General features: G+C 37.5%; 1 protein-coding gene across 1 annotated transcript; it reads right to left on the bottom strand.

The window, feature by feature from the left end:
* Positions 1-951: 951 nt before the first annotated feature.
* LOC109991659 (roundabout homolog 1) lies at positions 952-16,981 on the bottom strand. Its single transcript, XM_065948358.1, has 19 exons — positions 16,898-16,981; positions 13,581-13,731; positions 13,349-13,500; positions 12,630-12,783; positions 11,818-12,010; positions 11,507-11,601; positions 10,900-11,086; positions 10,447-10,544; positions 10,178-10,331; positions 9,956-10,074; positions 8,616-8,783; positions 8,311-8,424; positions 8,068-8,120; positions 7,678-7,792; positions 5,853-7,185; positions 5,615-5,769; positions 4,897-4,990; positions 4,599-4,800; positions 952-3,164 (listed from the first exon to the last, which is right to left on the bottom strand). The coding sequence occupies exons 2-19, from the start codon at positions 13,648-13,650 to the stop codon at positions 2,679-2,681; spliced, it is 3,942 nt and encodes a 1,313-aa protein (XP_065804430.1). The 5' UTR covers positions 13,651-13,731; positions 16,898-16,981; the 3' UTR covers positions 952-2,678.
* Positions 16,982-21,982: the final 5,001 nt, after the last annotated feature.

Here is a 21,982-nt window from a genome sequence, read left to right as displayed (position 1 = left end):
TGACTCTGGTGTTGAACTTGGCTTAAAAAACAGCAACTAAGACAACCTTTTATATTTATATCCTTTTTTTTGTTAACAACTGTGGCTTTGTGTTTGCAAAGACAAAGGCTAAAATGTTTGTGAGGGTAATCCAAAGTTATACAGAGCTAGTTTAATGCCAGTTGCATGAATAGCTGGAGAAAAAGCATAGCTGTACTGACCTCTGTTGGTTACATTTTTAAGATGTTGGATGTCTGCTGGCGTTGTTGCTGTATCTGTTCACTGAGCATTGACTCTGTCAGTTTGGGGTAATTTACAATTTTACTGATAAATAGCAACAAAAACATTTTCAGCAAGTCTTCAGGATGTTTTCAGAGTAAACATAGGCTCAAATGATAAAATTACTGAAGGTTGAATTCCATTTAGCAATTTTAACTTGGCTCCTTCTCATGGTGTCACAGCTTATGGGACATCTAAATAAAGCACATCTCAGGTGTCATTAGCATCATCTTTCTCCCATGACAAGACAAAATGTCTACTGAGAAAAAAAGCCCTTTAGTTTTGAATGTCTCAAAACTATTGAGCTAATTGCATACTATAAAGAATCAATGTTTTAAACATGATGAATCTTACTTTAGATCTTTATGATCTAGAATAATTGAGGCCTGATTGTGTATTTCTCCATTGTCAGAGAACAATATCTCCAAACACTTAAGGGTTATATTTGAAACAATAGTGAGCTGGAAAGGAATGTTTGACTCTTTGAGTCATGGCTTCAAAACTGTTGTTTTTTCATTTCTTCAAAGTTTATTCCAAGAGTTAGCTCTCCTCCAGTCCTGGCAAACATCTCCCACTTCTGGAGTTGGGTAGATTCTCAGCACTGTCATCATGGCAGAGGTGAATGGACCAAAAATTATGTAGAAGGAGAAGAAGAGAGTAATCGAAAAACAGGCCAGACAAGAGCATCTCCAATCAAAATTTAGTTTTTCTTTAAAAATGAAGATATAATAACTAAAAACACAAGTTACAATGTAACCTCATTGATCATAAAAAATACAACATGGTGTGCTTAAGTTTGGAGCACATGGTTAGATTCATGACCTTTTATGAGATACAGCTACAGAAATCTTAACAAAGTATCTTCATCTTCTGGACGATGATGATCTAGCTTGAAAATATTGTTAACCAGCAACAACAATCACATCAAATGAAACAAATAACTTTAGACTTCAGCTGTATTGTCTTATTGTTTATTGATACAGCCCCTCTTTGCCTCCTTTAGTATCAAAAATGTATAACAGTCAGGTTGCTTGATATAAAAGAATGAGCAGGTTACCTAAACACACAAAAAATGCAAACTTTGGTGACATAGTAAAATATCCTTGGCTGTTTCACTAAAGAATATAAACTTTAAAACACAAATAGGTATTAATGTACTAACCAATAATCAATAAAACAATCAGGATGAATCAGGATGATACAGATTATTTCTATTTAAGTATCAAAATAAAGAAATGTAAAAAATACAACAGGTAGAAACCAAGACTTGAAGCTTTGTACAGTAGCAGCCTGTTACTACAGTTATTATATAATGTCACAGTGAATGTACTCGCAGAAGGTTACACAAAAAGTGCTGTGCTAAAGCTATGAAATACATAGAAAAAAATGTGGACGCTAATTTACAGTCAGCCCCATTGCACTTTTATTTGCTTTCTTTTTTAGAGGTTCAGCTCAATACCACTCGTGTCTTAAACCAGGAGATGATTTTCCTAGCTTAGCATAAAGACCGGATGCAGATGAAGACAGCAAGCCTATCTGTGTTCAGAGTAAAAAAGGACCTCACCAGGACTTCCAAAGCTCAGTAATTAATAAAAGTAAAATGTTCAATCTGCAAAACCACTGAGTGTTTTGCAGATTGATTAAATATCTTGATGAAAAGACATGAGCAGTAAAGACGCTATGTTATCAGAAGAAAAGAAAAAAGGAAAATTTGCAAGAAAATATTCTACAGAAACATTCCTTCTGAAACCACAAATCCTAATTTCTACATTTCTGTTTTTGTACAGATTTAACAGGATGACAAATAATGTATAAGACAAGTTTATAGGTAAACTTTAACTGATATCAGGCCGTCTGTTTCCCCCTGCCCAGTCCTTCAGCACTGAGCTAACTGACTTCAGACACAACCGCCATTTTTGAACACAGTGTAATAGAAAACAAAATGTTATTACTTATAATTTTTAATGTCTCTTACTTTTATAAATGTAAAAAAAATCCCCATGTCATTCTTTCACTATTCACTTCTCGTAGATTGATTTATCATGAACTCATGCATACATAAAATTATTTTAAGCTTGTGGATCATATGATTAGCAGAGCAATATAATAGTAGTGGTGTGATTTCTGCTGGCTGAACTGTATTTATATTTCTATAAGATGTGGTCAGTTTATTAAATCATTCTTAGTTTTAATCTTTTTGGTTGAACAGCACTTTGTCACTACAATGTGCTTTTAAGTGAACCAGTCAAATGCCAAAATTAGATTTTTGAGTGCATTTCCTAAATTACTGGATGCTTTATTAAAAGATGCTTTTGCACATTAGGATGCACATTGTCCTTAGTATGTCTACAGCTATTCAGTTACAGAGGGAGATGGTTTGTCGTGTTTAGCTCTTGATGCTTTTATCGGTAGCTAGCTACTTACTTACAAAATCTGGCAGTTGATTGGTCATTCTCCTGACTGTTAGCTAATGTTGGACCAAACAGGGGTGCCGCCACTGAAGTCGAATTAGACACTGAATTGATATGTGTACTAGTGCCTACTGCCATTGAAGCAGTGGCTGCTGGGTAAAAATGGACATCCACTGCAACTGTAGTGAGGCCCAAGGAGACGTTGTGAGAGAGGAGCAGCGGAGGGTTTCCATGTGAGATGCTGAGGCTGTGGTGGATGGGTGCTCCACATGACTCCAAGCTTTGCAGGGTTAATGAGGAGCGCAGGCCTGCCTCAGGTCTGGACGATAGAGAGGGGGAAACTGAACGAGAGGGTAAGGAAGATGGAGGAGGTAAAGCATCCTGACATGGGCTGTGGTTGTCTCCTCTGTTACTGGTCCAGTCCTCTGCACACTGCAGCTGAATGCTGGGATGGGACATACTGCAGCCTTTCTCCTCCTCCAGAGACGGATCAATCTGACATGGAGAGGAAAGCAGCTGTGAATTCCAACTTAATGTTCACAAACCAAAAAAATCAACAGAATTCTTGGATTCATTAACAGTTGGTATAAATTGGCCAGCAGAGCTCAGCCCTCCATTTATTATACAATACAGATAAGTGAATTATTCTTTTAATAACCCAACATAATACAATAAAAACATACAATATCTCTAAATGGGCTTGTTTTTATAGCCTTAGCATTTTAGCATCCTCCTTCATTTAAGTCTGTAGTGTCAGGACAGACATCATGCCCCCTTGATTTGATGTTCATTTGGCCAAATTTATTTAGCCTACAGACCACCAACTTTTGACCAATGACAACATTATAGACTGTAGACATGCTAGAAGCTATCTTAACATCTAATGACTTAAGAACTGATAACCATGCAAGGTCATTTTGCGGAAATAAAGATATCCTGACAGCAATCATTTGATTTTAGGTTTTCTTTCTCTAATTATGGCACTCAAAAAGGGGAATAAATCAAAGTATCAAACTTGTGAAGCCTGCATTACCCATAGTGCATCGTAACCAATCCATCATTGAGATGTATGTTTGGGTTTTCAGTATTAATGGTGTCCAATGTAACTTTGAGCCATATTGTATGTCTCAACGTGTTATCTTTAACCCTGACCAATGCTGACTCAAATTACATCACTAAAGATAATTTAGAAGATGTCATGCGGCTCACTCTGTAGACCAACAAGTCTATTTACAGTTTTTTTTTTTAGTTTTCAACAATACTACTCAAGACCAGTTAACAGAATTGGATGTGCAACATTGAATCTAATAAGCAAAAGTAGCTGATAAATAGGAAGGCATTGTATTTAGCTGTTTTACCCAACCAACACTGCTGTGTAAGTTTTACCTTTATTATGTCTATGTTGAATTATTGCTTGAATATCATTCTGCCTAAATGGCTACAAATCGTCCAGTAGTGGTACATTTCTACAATTCTACAAGCAGACGCTTTTATCCAAAGTGCATCATAGAGTAAGTACAACACTAATCCATTCATACACTGCCACCGAAGCAGCGGTGGGGATCGAACCCTTGACCTTCTGGATTAAAGGTGATGACTCTACCAACTGAGCCACAGCCGCCTTTAGACCACTAAATAGAATGTAACAGTGATGAAGATGAAGGCCAAAGAGACGCCCACTCCCACCACAATGGGGATGTCATGTTTCTCCAGCACAGGCAGCCATGATGGAGACATTTCTCTTCAGTTTTTCACATTTGTAACTTTTACAAAGTGTTGGATAAACTGCCTTACATCTGTGCTGTCCAAGTGTTATCTTGTCACCCCCCATCTGCTAAGAGTACAAAAAAGTCCCCAAATCTAAAACTAAAAATATATATGGACAATAATTGTATCCTGTCACATTCATGTGTTTCTGCATTATCAAACCTTTGTGCCAAGAATAGGCTCAGGGTAAGTCTCTACACAGACTGAGTGGTTGTCCAGAGTGGGTGGTGTGTCCTCCAGAATATCCTCAAATGTGGGCTCCATTTGCACTTTGACCAAGCTGGGTCCTTGAGGTCGGGCTTGTGTGTCTGCTGTGTTGGGGCTCTGCTCAATCACAGCCACACAGTCATCGTCTTCAAAAGCTCTGTGAAAGAAAAAACACACTGTTTTTTTCTGTACCTCTGTCAGAGAGGTAAAGATATAAATTGTCTAGTTCATATTTTCATCAAAGTGTATTTGCCTGTTTTCGTAAGTTCGTCCTGCAGCTCGACGTTCAGTGTGTCTTATGGGGACACCTAGATTCCGCTGAGCTGTCAACGACACATTAGTTGGTTCTAAAGGAATAGTTTTACATTTTAGTAAATATTCTTTATTCACATTCAGTTGGACAGAAGATTGATACCACTCTTGTGAGCTTTAGGGTTGGTTATTGACGGCTTTTGTTTCTTTTAGACAGAGCCAAATTATGCTAACCAGCTGTTGAATTAATTTTTTACATGACCTCTTGTTTAAACCTTTTTGTGAGTTTGCTACGTAAAGTGTAAAAAGAAACTGTTTGAGCAGCAGGAAATCATCTTGTCTAACACCTACCCTGTGGCAGCAATTACAGGCATTTAAAATCACAATATATAAATAGTCAATCTTGTTACGGATGGTTTTGTTCACATTTTTAAGGTCCTAAAGAGGCATCCCTATTCAATTCAGTCTTTTTCAGAACCACCTTACAAAGGCTTTAATAAATTCTCTTTCACATGTGCAATTGTAACGTAACGGCCCAATCTGAATTGTGTTCCCCTTTAACAAACAGACATGAGAGTGGTCTCAATTCTCTTCCATCAAACTCTCTGAACAATCATAATTAAGCTTATTCCCACAAATGTAAAAGTTTTCCTTGTGGAATAAGTTCTCAGAATGTGAAAAAGTTTTGCGGACTTCTGATGTGACCGAGGCTCTCTGACCTGCTCGACATGTTGGTGCTGGTTCATTCTTCTGGACCACTGAATAGAAGGTAACAGTGATAAAGATGAAGGCCAAAGAGACGCCCACTCCCACCACGATGGGGATGTCATGTTTCTCCAGCACAGGCAGCCATGATGGTGACTGCTGGGTTACTCTTGAGCGTGAAACAGGAAAAGTTAAATTTACATTATTCCATTCACAACGTCCACCACTCCACCATCTTTCTATGCTACCTACCTTGGATTATTGCTGGTCATTGGCGATTGGGAGGTATTTCTTTTGAGCCACTCTGTCAGCTTGGTCTCATTTCTGGATTTAGCTGATTGATCTGGTTCACCTTGCCTGCTCGTATTTAGATGCATCTGATCGGACATATTGACTTGATGTAGAGGAGGAATCTCAGGGTCCAGTATTGAAGGATTAAAGGTTTGGTCAGGAGGATGGGTGATTGAGATAGAGGGCTGGATTATGAGAAGGTCTTTATGTTGGATTGGAGAAGTTTCTGTCTGTGATTGGGGAGCTTGCGAGTGGAGCAGTGGATTATGTGTTTGAGATGATTGATGTTGGGTTTGAGAAAGTGTAGATATTGTTGAAGTTGGTTTAAGCAATACAGACGAAGGTTTGCTATGGATTTGGGATATTTGAGGCTTTGTGACTGTAGACGGAGGAGTTTGTTTGAAAGGGAAATAATGCTTAATTGTCGATAACTCCAGTTGAAACTTTGGGAGAAAACTTTGTGAAAATGTTGATTGATCTACTTTTGAGATGGTTGCTGAAGGTTGGGTTTTCTGATGTATAAGTTGCCACGCGTTTTTGAGATTCGTTTGAGAAATCTGGATTGAGCTTGGCTCATGGTAAATTTGATGAAATTGACCCTCTGGAACCACCCGGTCTGGCTGAGTCTGAGATTGTTGTGATTCAACATATAAAGCAGAAGACGGTGCGACTGAACTGATGTGGGTCGTCCTAGTTTGCGTTACGAGACTCTGTTTTGGAGACGGTGAATATGTAATCAACTTTGAATTATGAAAGCCAAAGGGTCCACTGACCGAAAGCTTTGATGGAAGTGTAGAAGCGGAGGTCTCAGTGATGGGCCTTGTGATTTGACTGGATAGACCAACAACATGGATATCCAACCCCTTAGAAACAGACTCCACTAACAATTCATCACTGACTTGATTCTGAAATTGTACATTTGATGATGTAAATGTCTCATGGGATTGACCTTCACCGTGTACATACTCAAGGGTAGTACCCAAAACTTCCCTGGTGTCTACTGATGTCGAGCTGCTTGCTATCGGTGGTTCACTATTTGGAATTAAAAACGGATTGCTAGTCACGAGCAGATGGGAGAGTAGATCCACTGACTGAAAGTTTGGATGGGGAGGAGGAGGTAACATTGGTGGCTGCATTTGAGTGACTAATGGCTGAGTTGGCAGCGTTGTTGGCTGAATCCGTTGTTGCTGTAAAAGATGACCAAGTGACTCTGGTGATATCTTTAACTCTGCCACTGCTCCCCTTAAAAATGTCATAGCTTTATTTGTTGTAGCACCACAATCCGACGAGGAGCCTGGAGAAAGTGTTAGAAAAAACGACAAGGTAAAATTCCTTTACTTTTACCCTATTTCACTTCTCACTACAAGAGTAACAAGTCTACAAGGAAACTGAGCTGCTCTCAGGGTATTCAAGCAATTGTAAACATGGCTGCCTTAGGCCTTTAGATTTAACTTTAGTATGTTAATATTGACATAAAACAAATAGTTAAAACGTATCCTTCAATTCTTGCTAAAGCTAAGACAATTTTAACTGTTTCTCTCCAAACATTTTCTCATTCTGACTTTTTAATGATTCTCTTTTTGTTTTCTCACAGCGAAGCATAAATGCAACAGATTCGAGTCAGCCTCCCTATCTGCTTCTTGTGGGATCATTGAGATCATACAAATCACATACACATTCATTTTCTTTTGGGTGACTAGCAGGTTTGTCTTTCTATTTCTATTCTTTCAAAAGAACACATTATTCAAGGTAGTAGCTATAATAAAGTACTTCATTAAGCGCTTACATGTGGCCTCTTCATGCTGTATCTGTACGTGTGGATGTTGTGTTGTCTGAACGTGCTGTCCAGCCACAGAGTCCCTGGAAAAGGAGACCATTGGCTCTTTGCTAGTGTTGGTGCTCTAGAAGTATAAACAATAAACTCTTAGTTGGAAGACAGGGAAAACACTTAACATGCCAGAGACAAAGCAAGGCGCAGGAAATAGGCCACACATATCAGAGCGGTGTTGTTACAAATTGAGAATGAAAGGTCACCACATAAAGCTGAAAAGAGTAAAATCAAACAGATTCACAACTGCTCAACACAATCCACACATAAAAACAATACATATAGTCTGCACACTGGTTGGTCACCACAGAAAACTCAGAGCAGAGATCTCACAACTTCATTACTCACAGCAGACAAAACCAGTGTTGCCTGCTTGCTTCTATCAGCCGGACGATGTTCAGCTTTGGACAGAGAACAGTATGACAAAGGGTCAGCTAGAAAAGAAACTTGTGCATCTTGTAATATCTTTACACACTTGAGATGAACAAGTGTGTTGTACCCCAAATCATAACAGCCCATGACTACACACACTATACTGGTATCTTTATTTCACTCTGCCTTTATAGGGGAAATGAGTAGGTGTTAAAGTACCTGTGACACTAAGGACAAAGCGTCTCTGATGTCGTCCTGCTCGATTCTCAGCAGTGCAGTAATATTCCCCTGCATCAGAATACTGCACATTGGAAAAATGCAGAGCGCCATCTTCTACAAGAGACACAAGATATCAATGCAAAAAACAGAAGCTTAATATTTTCAAAAACCTTGTTTAGATTTTGGTAGAAGGTTCGATTTATCGTTCTATCTTTTTCCAAGGATTCTATTCATCATCAACTTACAATAAGAACCTGGTGAAAAGATTGAGTGAATAAATGCCTCCAATCACATTTTGGACTCACCACCAATGTGTCTATCTTTAGTGGGGCTGATGGGTAAATGTGTCTCTCCTGCCCCCCTTGTCCAGGTATATGTTATGGGCATGATCCCGACAGCACTGCAGGGCAGAACCGCTGATGCACCGACCCTGCAGCTCACTTGAGCTGCAAAGGTCACTATGATGGGACTCACTGGGAGGAGAAAAGAGGAAAGTGCAGTCATACTCTGACTGCATTAAAGGCATAAAGACACTTTATGTGCAAGAATACAGAAAACAATATATTAATAGTACCAAATTGTAGGAATAGAATAATTAAGTTACGTATAGGAAGCTTTTCCAACAACGAAATGCACTTTGTTGTTTAGGTTTTTTGAAGTCCAAAAGTTTGTATTGTATATTGTGGAGGAAGGTGTTTTACTTGAACAGATGTAAATATCTTAAATGCTCAACACTGCTTTACATTTATAGTTCAAAACCTTCATCATTTTTGGCACGACCCTATGTTCCCACTTTACATTTCTTGTGAACTCTTAAGCTATGTGTCTTATATCTAAGTATATGATTACTGACTATTGATGGTGCAATAGTGGATTGCTGTGCAGTTATTTCTGCTCCTGAGACTATATCATAGTGTAGCTTCATGAGGTGAATTCCAACTGAAGCCGATATAACTGTGTGTTCAGACTTTGCATCTGAACACAGACTGTACTGAGCAGTAGGCATACTCGATATAAGAATAAATACCCGATTTGTGATAACACTGTTTAATATTGTGATAACAATGGGAAGTGCAATAAATAACCAAAAACTCAAGAGTGCAATGTAGATTTAACTCTGTTTTTTTGTTTACTGTAACGGCAGTTCTTCTTCTTTTACACAATACCCATGTTTGAAACATGTCCCTCCTGAATCCAAAATTAATCTACATTTTCTTTTGTTTTTCACCTCTGAAATTGCACCTAAATTGGAGGGTAGCTTGAGCTTCATATGACAGTGTCAAAATTGTATCAAAGCATGGCCATTATACTCTGGCTTCCAACAAAAGGGTAAAATGTAAACATGCTGAGTGAGAAAGAATCAGTTTTTTTAAAATAAGAATAATTTTTCCTGTTTATTTTTCAACTAGACTTTTAATTTGTGTTTATTGCATGTGCTCATATTGCGATAACAAAGACATTTCAGTTACCCTATTGGGTAGCAATGAGAACTCTTATCTCAGGGATTGCATGATATTTGGGGTTAACTTTATGCCTAAAAAGTCATATTTTTACCATGGAGATGGTTCAGACTTGACCTTGACCTTAACTAATGATTAAAGAAGCAGGTTGTACTTTACTTTGCAGGTATACTATGAAATATTACCAGCGACTCTCAGTGTTGATGTGCTGCTGATTCGGCCCAGTGAATTGGAGGCCTCACATACATACACTCCCTCGTCGTAGTTCCGTGCTGACTGGATGTAAAGAGTGGCATTTCTCAGTCTGTGTGTGAAACATGTAAAGTATACAAATGAAGGAGTCAAAAGGAATAAAATGATGTCAAACATCTTTTCTTATAAATGAAAGTCATCACAAATGAACTTACCCCAAAGAAATCCGACCCCCAGTCTCCTTGGAGTGACCTCTCTTCACCCATCTGATGGAGGGGAGAGGGTGACCTGACACCTGACACTCCAGCACCACCCGAGCACCCACAGGCACGGATAACACCTGAGGCCACACTTTCACTGATGGAGGGGCTGCCGGGAAAAGACGAGACAGAACAGCACAAAAAAAAAAAAAAACAGAGATAAGGCAACATTTTAAGCGACTATGGGAACAAAAGTGAATTGTATGTCTGGCGGAGAGTCATACTTAGCACAGTTAATGTGGCTCTTCTTGAGGTGAGAAATCTTTGAAGCTGAATGTTTGAGGCCCTGCAGAAGTAGCTCCCACTGTCGTACTCTTGGACACTGAAGAAAATGATAAGCGCACACACAGTCGTAGAAAACCTTGAATTTTGTGTGCAGGCTCACTAAAGTAAGATAATAAAGGATTTACAGACCACTAATGTCATGCATGCAGTTTAATGTTTAGATTTTAACCCGGATTAAAATGTTAAACATGAAGTACTTTATAGGTGTAAATCAAATTCAGCAAATTATACCCTGCAGCGAAAAAATAAAACCACAACTATTCTCGATAACACTTCAATGAGCCTGTTTCTAGGGATACACACAAAAATAAAACACATACACTCCCAATTGAATAAATTATTTTCTAAACACAGCATACAGCGTGCCTTTAAACACACTCACATACACACACCTGTGGAAGAAGAGGTCTCCACTGGGCAGCACAGTCACATGGTGTGTTGGAGTAAACAGTTTGCTGTTTTTGAACCAGGACACCTGAGCTGCAGGTCTGCTGTACGGTGGCCTGCAGGTGACCGTAACATTTTCTCCTCTCTTTATGGTCAGGTTTTTTGGCTGCTTGATGAAACTCCAGTCCATCTCTGGGAACACGAGGTACAATATGTGAGTGAGAGTGTGTGTGTTGTCCTGTTTATGTTCCCGTTTTTAGAGATTCTCACTGAGCAGCAAAAGTCATGTTGTGTGAATGGTTTCGATTTGTTTTTTTGTTTTTGTTCAAAGTGTTTTTGTCATTTACTCCGCTGTTGCTTTTAACAATCGTATTGTATGACACAGAATCAATCAATCATGTTTATCCTTAAAAACAGTTAGTTTAACCTTGACAGCAATATGCCTGGTAAAACAGACGATTTGTAAAATGCTGACTTAGATAGAAACTACCATTAAAAACGGTCATTGTCTTGTAAGTTTTTAGTTTAGTTTAATTTCCCTCGCTTTATAAAAAATATTTAGAAGAGTTCTTTTAATAAGCGTAGTTTACTGCAAATGTTAGCACACATTACCAGCTGGGAGTAGAAAGGCTGTCTGCGACCTGATGGACTCTTTCCCATTAGATGCTTCACAGTGATACCAGCCCCCGTCCTCTTTGGTCACATTTCTGAAAACACAGCAAAAAGTGAGACTTTCAATTCTGCCTTGCAGGTCTATAAAATCACTTTTTTTTAATACTCCAACAATGTCGATAATGAACTTATACAAACTACATGTGTAGTTTCATTTCTTGATGCATAGTTCTTGTTTTATCATTAAAATCTGCCCCAAAATTGAAAACAATAAAGAATTAATATTCCTCTTTTCCCATGCCGTGTTGCACCTGAATGTGAGCAGCTGTCCATTGTTCTGGAGGTTGAACGAGGACGAGCAGTTGGTCAGGAGGAAGCCGTCTTTGAACCATTGCACCATGGGAACAGGGAAGCCATGAACAGTGCAGCGCATCAACACCTCTGTCCCCATAGCAACAGTTGTGTTTTCGGGGCCCTGGATGATTTGGAGCCGTCGAAGGATCCCTGAAAGGAAGAGTACTGACACTGTGAGACATAACCCCCGACTACAAAAATGCATGTCAGTACATTTTTAAAGAAAAACTAAATGTTCTAAAAAAAGAAGTAGAATAGCATTTCTTTATTAGGGGATTGATAGTTACTCTTGCTCCAGTTGGGTTTTAAGATATATTTAGCAGCATTCCTGTGATACTATCGATTTGCTAAATACTCAATTTTAAAATCTGACTGAAATTGATGAGAGGGAAGTATCAGTGATAGATGTAACAAGATTTCATGAAAAAATAACAGTTTTGGTGTGCCAGTGGTCGAGTGGTTAGTTTGCACGCCCCCAACAGAGGCTTGTGCTCTAAACAGGTGATCCACAGGTTCAAATCAGACATGTAGCTCCATACCTGCATGTCAATCCCTACTCTGTCTTTTCCCAATTTCCAACTCTATTTACTGTCCTGTTTCACCAATAAAGTCACAAAAAGCCCCAAAATAAGTCTATAAAAAAAATTATAATAATTAACAGTTTGTAATACCAATCCACAAGAACTAAGTTACATATGTGGCCATGTTAATCTTTGAGAGACAATGACCTGTGTTAAGACTCCAAATATAATAATGTACACTAACTCACCAAGCACTGTTAGCTTAGCAGGCCTGCTCTTCTTGCTGACGTGTAGTGAAGGATTGTGAGTGACACAAATGTATATCCCATCATCCTCTAGTGTTATGTTGAAAAGATGCAGAGTACCCGTCGTCTTCTTCTGGTTACCACCTCCATATTCACCCTGAGTACAAAATTAAACATTTGTTTTATTTGCTTGAAAAGGTATCACGTCATGAAAATGGTTTGGATTGAAATAAAAGCCATGTTAAAGGATGTTGGAGAGTGCTACTTAGTTTATCACTCCACTGCTAGTGGGAACAGATTGGAAGCTGGTGTCCTTGGGTTTCATAAATCTGGAACTTATACAGAAGTTCTTGGCCAAGACTGGACCCGTGATGTTGAAATACCAGCCAATAGACTAAAAGGTCCTCCCGGAAGAATTAGCTCCCTAATTCACATTTGTGTCTGTATTAGATGCTGAATAATTAGGACAGCAGCAAGGAAAGTAATGTGGCTAAGCAGGCTCAAAACATGGACTCAAAATAAAAGCAAATGGACAAATTGTCTATACCAGACAGTCTTAACAGAAAGATGCAATATTTAAAACACAACAAATACAACAATAGTTTCCAGGTTAATCTAAAACAAATATAAAGCATGCAATCACAAAGGTGTTTTGGTTTGCCTTTACAGTATGCAGCTTAAACTAATTGAATGGATGAGTCTAAAGCTCAGCCATTGCTCACCTGAATCTGTCGTCCTCTTGTGACCGGCCTCTCATCTTTGAGCCAAGTGATGCTTGCAGGAGCTGAACTTTCACCCGACACACACTGGAAGAAAACTCCCTCTCCTTCTCTGGCTGTCTGGTCCTCAGGACTGAAGAAAACCTCCTCCAAACCTGGTTCACACAGTAATAAATATTCCAAGTACCTTGAAACAAACACCCTGATATTTCCAATCAAGGTTACATAGACTCACCCATTTGGGATGAGGCTGCCAGACTCGACAGGATGATAAAGCAGAGGAGGGAAGTCATCTGTGTGAGCATCCAGATTCAAACATGCATCCTACTGCAGAGCTCCCTGTGAGCCGAGGGGACTTCTCCATACAGCTTCATCTATGGTGTCTGCTGGAAGAGTGAGCGCACATAAAAAAGAGATGAGTTTTAATTCTAAATAGGGAGCAATTAAAACTATATTATAATTTCACTTTGCTTACTGCAGTAATTCTGTTTTATTGTGTCTAGCTGATACCGTTAAAATGACATCCAAAACACACAGACAAAACTATAACATACCTGCAATAAATAAAGAACAATGAGCACTAATCGAGGATAAAGGAATAGGGTACAACAATAAAATGTTTTTAAAAATAGATACATATACATCAAAAACATGATTGATAAGTTCTATATGATCATTCTAATACACAACTACTGCAAGGGTAGGTATCACAAGATGTGAGTTATAGCACGCTGCAAAAACATGCTTGTTGACTTTTTTAAACAGCAAAGATACTGATGAATGAAAATTTTGACAGTTAAAAGACAGCATGATCAGATTTTTCATCAGAAAACAGAACTTTCTTATGTACAGGACACGATCAGCTAAGAAGTAGGAGTCACCGCTTTGTCTACAAGGGACGCCAAAATGTATGGGAACTGACAGTTTACTGTAAAGTTAAAGTTCTTCATTGAAATTGTATCTAAAGGCTCCTGAGTTTTGAGCTGGTCTTGTTCAAAGCAGACTGAAACGATGAGCCTCTGTGAAATTAAGAAGTAAACAAGACCATTTGCATAAAGATGGACTATTCCTACAGAGTTTTTTATGCCTGAAATCACTGACTTTTGGTAGGTGTCAGACGCAGATCACTGTGGAAACAACTCTTTTAAAAATGACTTCTTTAAAGTAAACTTTCTAAAGACTCTTACTGAATACCGGTAATACATCTGACTGTTGAAAGTAATCCTGAGATTCCTTTTTTTTTTCTCAGACACCAACACATATACAGGACAATTCAGCAAAGAGATGGCATATACCACTTTGTCCAGAGGGGGGCGCCAAAATAGGAACAAATTAAAAGTTTCCCACAGCAGCTTTAAGTAAAATTATATGTACTGGTAATAAGGACAATGAACTGAAAATATTTGTGTTAATGATACATAAATATGTGAACATTACATTCAAAATGTAAAAGAAAAGAGGATTCTCATCACTTAAGATTAGTAACAAAAGGTGACATGCAATTTATAAGAGGTATGGATATCTGAATCTTTGTAAATAATCCTGTTAAACTGGGTCAAAATAAATGATCTAGAGTGTTCAGAAAAAAGTGGTTCAAATGTAACTTTATTTTATTTAATTTTTTTCATAAACACAATATAAACTGGCCCATAACAGAAGAACATGTCACTCTAGCACAGCACTGAACCTATTTTTCAGTTTAAAACAAATGTTTTCTGCTGTATATTTGAAATAACTGTCTCTCATTCTGTATCTTGCTCTGAATGCCCTCCACTCCCTTTTCTGTTTCGCTTCATTTGGTTGTGAGTCTGTAGCTGCGAGGTCTGCTTTGTCCTTTTTAGTCCCTTGAATGGGCTCAACCACTTTACAGAGCCTCACACTGTGGCCCTCCACTCAATGAAAGTGACATGAAAAGAGGCTGCGGAGCTTTGTACTATGAAGATCAGTTATTGGTCCTCTGCAAGGAAAGCTGCCTGTCTGATCACACAGGCTTTCATGATCCTCAATATGTCCATGTAAGGCCTGATCCTTTATTGTTTTAATGTGCCATATTCTGCTTATGCAATGCTGAATTAACATAAATATTAGGGCATGTTAACACGACACATGCCAAAGATATAGTTCAGAGGCTCATTTATGATTAAAGGGTAAAAACTGAATGAGGAGAGACAAAGGTGAAAGGGCTTGCTGTGCTTTGCAAGAATGTGAACATTGGGATGAAGTGCAAACAAAACGATGTCTAAAATGAAACCTATAAGCTTTACAGGTTTAAATTGTATGCAGACATTGGTCATATTTCTTTCAAATTCAGCACAAAGTCTAACATTTCCAGATAGGTAAAAGTAAATGCAGATTTATGTGTGTTTGATGCACAATTATAAACTGCTGATGGGGCTAATTCCCAAGTGTTGTGCCATTAAATTAGAAGGCACAACAAGATGATCCAACCAGAGCACAAACCAAAACTTAGCTGTAAAAAGGTGACAGGACTGTAATGGTTTTATTTGATAAAGTGCCTTAATGGTGGATGATTATGGCACACACCACTTGTCCTCAGGTTGATTCCAAGTTGCCGTATTTGTTTCATGTTGTACCTCCTTAGATTAACTTTTTTTTATTCTGTTGTTTCGCTGCAATAATACCCACAAAATCAGGAGGATGGAAAAGCACATGATTTGGAAATTTGGTAAATCTTAAATGTCTCAATTCCTAAAACACATTTTTTTTTTTTTTTATACTAACTTTTTTTTTAAATATCAGGAGAAAAAAAAAGGTAGATGCCATCATCTCCCAAAATGTAAAATAAAACTAAAAAAATTAAAAAGAAAAATATGGAAGCTCATAGTAAAAATGCATGGTATTGATCAGGGGATGAAATAACATCTAACAATATGGAATATAACCCAACCCTGTATAATGCTGCTTCAACCAAAAAAGTAAACCCAAACCCTTGATTTCAGGCGAGAGAACATTAGTAAAGAGGTTAAATGAGTCAATGAGTTGCTTGATTAGCTTGTGGCTGGTTATACTCACATAATGCTGAGAGCCTGTGGGTGTGAATTTGTGTGACTCACATCATTTACACTGTTTAGCATTTCATTAAGAGGTTTTTTTTAGCCCTCAAGTTTCTTCAATTGGGTTAAAAATATCATTAAATAATCATTAAAATAACAAACATTAAACTATTTTTAAAAACGTGATATCAAAAATTATCAAAGTATAAAATGTTTTGACAAACTTAATTTGTTAACTTTAGAAAAAAATGTCTAAGTAAAATAAAAAAAATCAATTCAGTTTCCAATGTTTTTTTTCTCATCCTCTGATGCTCAGCAGACATATTGCATATCACATATGCAATTAAAAAAATACAGCTGACTACACTAAATGTTGAGTGGAGTAAATGGTTGAACTAAAGCTAATGGTAGAACTAGGGTCAAAAATGCATCTCAGACTTTTCAAAAATACAAAATAACTGCATTATGAACTCAAGATTTCATAACCTTGTATTCATTCCAACAACATTAAAAGAGCATTGAAAGTTCAGGTTTTTACCTTGCAACTGTCCAAAGGCAGTTTTTTTGTCGGTTCTGCAATCAGCCCATTTGTCTTCAAGCCAATTTGTGTCAGTCGGAGCAGAATCTCTGTCCTTCTGATGCATTCACGGAGAATCCAGCTGCAAGGGAACAAGCAACAGACACACGCATGTGCTAGATTTCCTCCACCCCCCTTGTACACACACACAAACACACACATTCACACTGAGCATTTTCATTCAAAGCCAACAGCTGTAATGAAACACAAAACCCTTAATTGTGTTCCCTTTATTTGGACACTAAACAAATGCAAAATTGATTACACACTACACTCTGCTCAGAAAACAATACATTTGAAATATGAAGCCAAGTGTCTGCTGATTGTAGTCAGTGAAGAAAATGATTTTCTGTGGACAAAGAAGATTACAGCCATATAATATGTTCAGTATATTTACCAGGGGAAAAAAGAGAGAGGTAGAGAAGCAAATGGCAGTTTAAAAAAAAAGCCTTCTACAAGTGTCCACTCCAAGGCTGCTGCAGAATCCAAGGGGTCACCATTAGGTCCTACACAAAAATATAGATACCAATAAAAGTTGATATCAATAGCTCATTTTTTAATCGGTACACACTGCACAGGGAAGTGATTTTTTTTTTTTTAAAACACATCCAGTTTGAATATATTAAGGCCAAGAGCAAAGCTTTGCCTATTTCTAGACTGGTGTAAAGTTAGGTTGAGATTGTATTTCCAATATGGCGCCCGCCATTGCTGGGCTTCATAACACATCTTCAGAAACCAATGGGTGATGTCACTGAGACCACTGCATATGTCTATGTTTTGTAAAAATAGGTAGTCATGGTAACTTAGAGTTCTTTGTCAGTTTAACAAGCAGTTAGTGATAATTTTGTGATCACTAAATATTTCACATTTAAGTCATCTTAACTAATGTACATTTTTCTTACTTACATGTCAATAGGATATACTTTAAAATACAATTGCCCAAATATAAATAATTATTCTTATACAAAGTGGCTATACAGAGCAGTGGTTACTGCTAATAATACTAATAATACATTATATTTATAATGCACATTTTAAAATCTCAAAGTGCTACAATTAGAATAAAAACCATAAGAACAATTGCATTAGTAAGACAGGTAAAATCAGGCAGAGTTAAAACCTAAGTATAACAAAAAAAGATCTTAAAGCAGTGTTTTTAAGGACTTCCGGGATTTTTTTTTTTTTTTTTAGGGAAAAGCTATTTTAAAAAGGAAGGTTTTCAAGTCCTTTTAAAGGAGTCCACTGTCCACAGGGCTCTCAGGTAATCAGGAAGAGCATTCCAGCAGAAGAGAAGGCTCCGTCCCCCATGGAGCAGAGCTTAGTCCTGGGTGCCCCTACTGCTGGTGCCTCACACTCAGAGGATCCAGAGTTTGAGTCCTGCATTAAACATGGATGAACGATTTATAAATGTTAAATTAATTAAAAATGGTATATGGCTTTCTAGAAAGCTTCTTTTTTTTTAAAGAAAAAAAAGAATACATATTTGTCTTAATGTATCATCTTCGATTCTGTCAACTTGAATTCTTGAGACAGCCGGGACACAAACTTTTTTAATTTAAACAAAAAAATTATTCTAACGTGCACAGCCTATGATTCATACATCTGCAACGAAATGTGCAAATGTAAATTGAATGTAATTATTGTCTTATAGATAATACAATTTGTACCTTTTTCTTCTAAAGTTACACTATGTTCTTCATGGTAATGAGCAGCAGATGTTATAGATCCATAAACCAAACTTTCCCTCTTCAGGTTGCTTAACAGACCACTTTGATTACGTCACTGCAACACTGCATAATTATTATTTATGATTGATTACAGCATGCCAGCATACAGGGATGTAGACCTAAGCTGAATTTAGCAATTTAATGGATAAGTGCAGGTTGAACTGCTACCTCTTACATGTGGGTTAATGGGGGATAATAATGACTGCTGCACAACCGCTCAGTCAATCTTTGAGGAGCTTTTAAGGTCAATCATTAAGCGATGTGGCTTTTAGCATGACTAAAGATTTAAACGTGCTAAAAATAGGCTAGTGATTTTGATCAAAAAATGTAACTCGGATTGAAACTATTTTTTCCTAAAGTTGGAGAAAACTCTGCAAGTAGGCTATAAATAAAATAATCTTCTTTACAAACCCCACATGACCTCAAGAAGACAATGTTAGCCGAAGGTCCACTAGCTTGTTAGTATGGATGCTGAGTTCATCCTATGGATGCTCCTCTGACTTCTCATTAAGTTCCAGCATCAGGTTAAACATTTCATTCAGAGTATGTGGTTTGATCATTTTTTCTTGTTAAAGAAATACTGTTCTCATTAACGAAGGCTATACGTTGTGATTACTGCTAAGTACCAGATGTTAGCACGCTAACAGTCCAGCCTCAGCTAATGCAGTAAATATCGTGCTACAATTGCATCATCTACATTTTAATTGTCCAGAGTGTGCTGCCATGCTGAAATTAGCATTTAGCTAAAAACAAAAACAAACAAACACTGAAAACAACTCTGTATTCAAGTACTTTAAGAAATGTACGTCTGCTGACTCTTAGGCTTGTTTCAACCATAAAGTGATCTCTTATATGTTAAAATAGGATAAGGAGGCCTACATAATAAACAGAGGTTTGCCGTGTCTACGCAGTGGCTTTTCTCACACTTTTCTACATGGATGTCTACAGCTAAAGTACCGCAGTCTCGCCACATGTCTACTAGGGCCAGATGAAGTCCTTGCAAATGTAAATTGGCCATCCATTCAGCATAATCAAATGGAAATTAAAGTACAAATGCACCAATTTATAATCTATGCAGGAAGGGTCATTTTAATTAAGCAGACAAAGACGGCAAAATGTAACACTGCTGGATTCAGGAAAACATCAAACACATAAATCCACCAAAGGACATGCAGCATCCCTGTGTGAAAGCAGAGTTTCATATAAATAGACAGATGCGTTTCTTTGCGACTGAGACCCATTGGCTCTTCTTAATGTTGAGAAATGGTGCAGTATAGAAGTAACACTTGTTGATTATTATAAATAACATCAGCCGGTATGTATCTTACTTTTAATGACTCATAAGGAGGGTAAATTCTGTCTTCTCACCTCTGTTATCTCTATCCTTCTGTTTTTAGTTTTCACCATCTGGTATAGTGTTCAGCAGATGCATGCATGTCATTTAATATAACATCATATTAAAAACCATTTTGATTGAAGTGTTGACAAATTAGAATGAATGTTTGTTTGTTTAAGGACTTTTAGTCTTGTGGTTTTCATGAAAAAGGTTGTAAATTAATATCATTAAATCGTATTGGATTTGTTTTGGATTTCCTAAAAGTAAATACTATAGATGGAGGGGTCATTTTATATTGAAAACTTTAATAATCATTACTGTCTGACATCAAGTTAAAAAAGCACCAGACCGGAAAATAATCTTTGTAACTCTACACCCAATAGATCAAAACGATGCAAAGAAGTGTTTTAATACATACTAATTAAATCATTAGGCTGTAACCAAAAACACATCATTTAGACCAAGAGAGAACATAAATAAAATAATCTATCTATCTGTCTCTAAGCTTTATGATGATGGATGTTTGTTTTTGAGTCACATCAGCAGCAGGTGAATCATGGAAACCAGAGATGAGAGGAAGAGGAGAGGGTTGCCTGTCGCGATGAAGATCGGCTGGGCAGCTGCTTGGAGCTCTGTTAAACAGAGAGCCTGCTGCAACATCTGGTGAGTCTCAGTACTTATGCCTGCAGAACACATCAAGCCATGGACTGACGTCAGAATCTGACAGAATCTGTTTCATCATATCTAACTTCAGTGGGAGAGGTTACCATTTTGGGACCATTCCTTCCAGGCATTTAGAAGCTCAGTTTCATGTTCCCTCCCAGAAACTGCGGCAAATAAGTCATAAATTACTGATTAGAACTTCTATTCAGAAAATGTAAATATGCATATTCATTGAACAAATAACTTTGCCATTACCTTTAGAGTGCTCTATCAGCAGATGTTTCAAATCTCTGAGAGCTCGAGCGAGATTCTCCAGTCGGTGTTGCAGGTGAAGGTTTTCTTCTTTCAGAGTGTGGATAGTGTCATGGAGCTCGTAGGCCGAGCTGCTGTCTGAAGGCAGAGCAATCAAAAATAAAACTGTGGTGACTTGCAAGCTGGAGTACATTTTGATTTAATTGTGTCACAGTCCTGTTAAATCCCTCAGCTCAGCAGCTCCAGCATGTTTCTAACTAAGGTACAGAGTTGGAAATGTTATTTAAGAGCTGGCCTACTTCTGTGTCCAAATTGATTGGCTGATTGGTTTCTAAACGCTCTTGGCCAGCTGACCACTCTGGAGGATCAATTGTTTGTTTGTTTGTTTGGATGCCAGACCCCAAATTAAACAGACACATATAGAGTTGTTGTGCCGTTATAAAAAAAATTTGCATCCTTGCAAAGAAAAGAGCACTAAATGGGCAAACTGTTGGACTGGACTCTAGGGCCAATATTGACGTGGTTGATGCTTAACAACAACAGATACTAGTGAATATATATGTGAGACAATAGATACGATTCAGGTTGGCAACGAACAGACATCATAGATAGGACACTAGAGTTCAAGGGTGTTTCATCCAAAATATAATTCAAGTATTTCAGAGACTCTAAGGCACTTTTCTATTCATACATTTTTTTTTAATTATTGAAAGGTGTTTTAAAACTTATTTTAATGTGACACAAATTCTTGAGGGACTTTAATATACAATTAGAATAAGTCAAACTAAAACACCACAATATGTCTGTCTATCTATCTATCTATCTATCTATCTAAACATCTATCTATCTAAACATCTAAACATCTATCTATCTATCTAAACATCTAAACATCTATCTATCTATCTATCTATCTATCTAAACATCTATCTAAACATCTATCTATCTATCTATCTATCTATCTATCTATCTATCTATCTTTCAATAATTATGTTTTATTATTTATTTTATTTTTTTGTGACCTGGGAGATGTGGGTGTGTTGTTCTTCCGGAAGTGCTCCTGAAACATTT

The sequence above is a fragment of the Labrus bergylta genome, chromosome 2 (genome assembly GCF_963930695.1).
Source record: "Labrus bergylta chromosome 2, fLabBer1.1, whole genome shotgun sequence".
Taxonomy (NCBI): domain Eukaryota; kingdom Metazoa; phylum Chordata; class Actinopteri; order Labriformes; family Labridae; genus Labrus; species Labrus bergylta.
Note: the sequence above shows the minus strand (reverse complement) of the source record. Positions and strands in the feature narration are given on the sequence as shown.

What these genes read in the sequence shown, in the direction of transcription:
- LOC109991659 (XM_065948358.1), bottom strand. Translation starts at nt 13,650, where the DNA reads ATGCTCACACAGATGACTTCCCTCCTCTGCTTTATCATCCTGTCGAGT. An exon ending in CTTTGTCCTTAGTGTCACAG is followed by an intron (nt 8,121 to 8,310) that starts GTACTTTAACAC and finishes CTCTGTCCAAAG; the next exon opens with CTGAACATCGTCCGGCTGAT. An exon ending in CAACACTGGTTTTGTCTGCT is followed by an intron (nt 7,793 to 8,067) that starts GTGAGTAATGAA and finishes TTATACTTCTAG; the next exon opens with AGCACCAACACTAGCAAAGA.